At 42.5% G+C, this 3,883-nt stretch overlaps 1 protein-coding gene across 1 annotated transcript in view; it reads left to right on the top strand.

Moving 5' to 3' along the window:
* MAP4K3 (mitogen-activated protein kinase kinase kinase kinase 3) overlaps nt 1-1,618 on the top strand; it is a gene marked incomplete at both ends in the record, with an annotated part of 17,564 nt that extends 15,946 nt beyond the window's left edge. The window contains 2 exons of the mRNA XM_010141093.1: nt 534-609; nt 1,560-1,618. Of these exons, the coding sequence (XP_010139395.1) occupies nt 534-609; nt 1,560-1,618 (135 nt within the window). The remainder of the gene's footprint in view (nt 1-533; nt 610-1,559) is intronic.
* Nucleotides 1,619-3,883: the final 2,265 nt, after the last annotated feature.

Genomic DNA, 3,883 nt, shown 5'->3' with positions numbered 1-3,883 from the left:
AGAGGTGGAACATAAATATGAAGGTAAATTTGTGGAAACAATGGCATTGCTCTTTCCACACAGCACGGAAGTACTGAGAATACTCCCTTCCAGTCAGCTCTAAAAATCTTGGGCTAACTTCTCATCTACTCTAAGTCATCGATTAGTTGATTGAGGAGTAGTTTTAGGTGAGGAGCTGGGAAGAGTAGTTAGTCTTGCTGCTTATTTTGGAAACTACCAGTACCCTTATACTGAAAGGTGCAGAAAGGAAACGTTATCTGAGCCGAGACAAACGGTGGCCAGTGTTGTCTTTATTTGCTCAAATCCAGTGTTTTAAAAACCTTTGTCCTGAAGACACTCTACAGATAAAATATCTCTAATTCTGATTTTAAAGTGCAAACACAATCTATGGGCAATTGATTTTCAGCTTCTGCTTGATTTCTTTATTTCTTTTTTTACATTATGCTAAAGAAACCTGCTAAGAACTAGGCACATAATACTGGGTTTCAAAGGAGTGTATTTTGTTACTGAAGTGTTCTGTTCTTCTGTTCTAGCCTCTTGTAGTGCCTCACAGAATCCATTCAACAAGTAGGAATGTGAGAGAAGAAAAGACACGCTCGGAAATAAACTGTAAGCATGTGTAACATGACACCGTTAAGTACTCTTAGTTATTGATATTCACTTACTTCAACTGGTATTCGGGGTATCTGGCATAGATAGAAACGTTTTTAGTACTGTATAGGAAAATAAAAGCTTACGCTGTTTCACTTACAGGTAGAGGTTCTAGATGACTATGCAAAATAAATATTAGTGTCAAATATTTGAACATTACCTTTGTCAGCACTTCAGCAAGACTCGCTGTTGCTTCATCTTAGTTGAGCAGGATGTAACCTCAGCTCTTTGGAGGGCTGGTTGGTGTAGCTTCACAGGCCGCTTCAGCAAGGGTATTCAGAACAATGCCAGATTCTGCTGGGTGTCGGAATGGCACAGGAAGATCTTTCTCGTCCTTCATTTAGTACCGCCTTGTAGTTTTTGCTTTTGAATTGAAAGAGTCATGTACAAATTGGGACGGGGGAGGTTGATCATTGGCCATTAAAAGCAGACTCCATTCCCCAAGTTAATTAAATCTCCGATTTGTCTGCCGAAGAGCTATCCTAGAAGATGTGATTAGCTCTCTCCAAACTTCATTCAAGGCTCTTTAATAATTGTGAGTCTCCCAGAAGAAAAGATCCCAGGGTGAATTCACACAATGGATGTGGGTTTTTTCTATAAATTACAGCTGTGTTATTCCTCTAAAGAGGGCATCCCACTGCCCTGTTTGCAGAATGGTTTTCCTCATCCTCCTTATGAGTAGGTGGGGCAAGTGGTGATCGTGCTGCCTTTGTGATAGAAGAGTACTTGCTGTGCTCACGAGTTTCTCGCAGGCACAAGTGTGGTATGTCCATGTGTCAGAAGTTTTTCTCAGTGCGGATATGATGTGCTCATTAAAATGGATTTTTCTGGTTTTGTTAACCTTTGGAACTGAATTTTGTCTCATTACAGTCCAACTTAGATTCTTCTTTTCCTTTTCTCCTCTTTAGTTGGACAAGTAAAATTTGATCCACCTTTGAGGAAAGAGACAGAGCCACATCATGAATTTGTAAGTAACAAGCAGCATGGGCTATGCTCTGCACGTTATATCTTGCAGATATTTGTGAAGGAAGAGAAATCTAAGATGTGTAACACTCTTCCTTAGCACTACTAAACTTGGTGGCAATTTTTCTGACAAGTCACAGTGTACTGGTCCTAAATTTTTTGGTACCATTGCACTGTATGCAGCAAGACCCCGGTTTGTGGGCTCTGCCTGATGTGATGGATGTGCTAAGCAACAGCCCTTTGTCCTGTGGGTTTCCTCTATGCCTCTGTTCATTATACCTCACTGCCAAGTATATCATTCCTTTTTTTTATAGAGCTAGTTTTTTAATCGTAGGATTACTGTGCATGCTCAAATGTTTCTCTGGCTTGTGCTTGTATTGACAATGATTGATAATGGAAATAATAAAATGAGACCTGGGAAAGCGGTACGATGCATTTTGAAAATTGGAGGTTTGTGGAGTTGTTATTTTCCCACGCAAACAGCCTTTCTGTGGCCCTGCATCATACCTGAGCCACGCTGAGTCTGGCACTTGATGTATACTGTAAAGGTGTATTGCTGACACTTCCTTCCCAGGAAGGACCCACCAGTACAAGAGGTATGAGAACTCAAGCAGCGAGGGAAAAGGCGCCTGTGCTGTCTCACACACATGATTGGGATAGTGTCCTTTCTTCTATGGAGACTGTCGCTTTCCGCATTTGTGCACTTGGGCAGTTTCTTCACATTCCTGGATAAAAAAGACACTCCTTTGACTCCTTACGACAGACTGTGGTATTCTTTTCGATTGCCTAAGGCAGGTGTTAATGTGAAAAATTTGGCTTAGTACCTAGGTGGGACGGACATTGGCTTTGCCCTGAGCTGGCGTTGGAAAGGGTGTGTGCCTAGGAATGTACTTCCTCCTCTCTAGTCTACAGAACACACCTAAGTGGGATTTCTGATGCAGATTTCCTTGTATCGCGCTTTAGTTGTACTAAACTCTCCTTCCCAGCGCCTTGTCCTTTGGCAGTGGGTTAGCTGGCTCTGGGTCTTTGAGGATGTATATAATCGCGCTCTTCCTCAGCAACTGGCTGGGCAGGTAGTCTGCACTTTCTGGTGCCTGTTTCAGATGGAGGAAAAGAGCTTACCAAATTACATGTAGGACTTAGGCAATTATTTCAGATATGCTTTTTAGACCTTGACGTAACGGCGTAACAACAGGATTTCAGAGGCCTGGTTATACAAGTGTTTATTAAATGTGGTAATGAAGACAGTGTCTGCCATAAGCTCATCAGTTCAGTCAGAATGATTTTTGAGCTAATTTCAAGTAATCCTGACTTTGCTTCCCTGTTGCGTTGTCTGGATTATAAAGAAAACACAATTGGTAGCATCATGTAGTTCAAATTATAACCCTTTTGCTGCTTGAGAATCGTAACTGCATAAAGATCTTAATGGAGAAGCTGAAGTTTTCTTTCTTGTTTTATCAGTCACTGACTACACAGACCAGTTAGCAGACCACTCCTGGGGCAGAGAGCTGTTTTCTTTGCACCTTAGGAACCTGAGCTGCTAAACCAAGGAATGAGATTTTCTGCAGGGATTAAAGCACCACTTTTGAGAGCACTTCTGTGACGGGTGTTGTTGGAAGGGAGGAATCGAGTCTTTTCCAGCCTTCTGCCTTAGCAATAGGACCTTTGCCCTTCGGAATCTCAGCAGCTCTTGCTGCTCCAAGAAGGGACTGGTATGATCCAGATTAATTCTGCTGATAAGGAAATCTCTTAGTATTGCCTGTTCCTGTCAGAGTTTGCATATTTGAAACCTGTCCAAAGAACTTGCCTCATCTCCCTGTCTGTCAGGAAGATCTGTAACTGCTTGTTTGGATCTTTCTGAAGAGGGAAACTAACAGCTCCCCTGCTCGTGTCAGGATGGAGCGTGAAGACCTGCTATGTCCTTTCCAGATAAAACATAATTATGATTTTGAAAATGAGGATGTTGGGTCTAGCGACCAAAGAAAAAACACCTTGTCATTAGACACAGAGCCAGTGGACAATTTAAATTAGCACGTCAAATGTGAACAAGATCTCTGTCCGAGGAATGGATGCTCTGGCAAACAGCCTCAGCATACAGCAGGTGGAGGGAGAAGTTTGTGAACATGCTGGGAGAGGAAGTCTTTTAAATGGAAACGGGAGCCAGAGATACCTCTCTCTTCCCCAGCAATAGCAGTGTGGATCCCTTTTCATTAAAGCAGTTCTCTTTCACGGGCACCCCCTACTCTTTCACGGGCACCCCCTTGTCGTG

This window comes from Buceros rhinoceros, unplaced genomic scaffold (genome assembly GCF_000710305.1).
Source record: "Buceros rhinoceros silvestris isolate BGI_N320 unplaced genomic scaffold, ASM71030v1 scaffold17488, whole genome shotgun sequence".
In the NCBI taxonomy this organism is placed as follows: Eukaryota; Metazoa; Chordata; class Aves; order Bucerotiformes; family Bucerotidae; genus Buceros; species Buceros rhinoceros.
The sequence above is the reverse complement of the archived record's forward strand: the minus strand, read 5'-3'. Positions and strand labels throughout refer to the sequence as shown.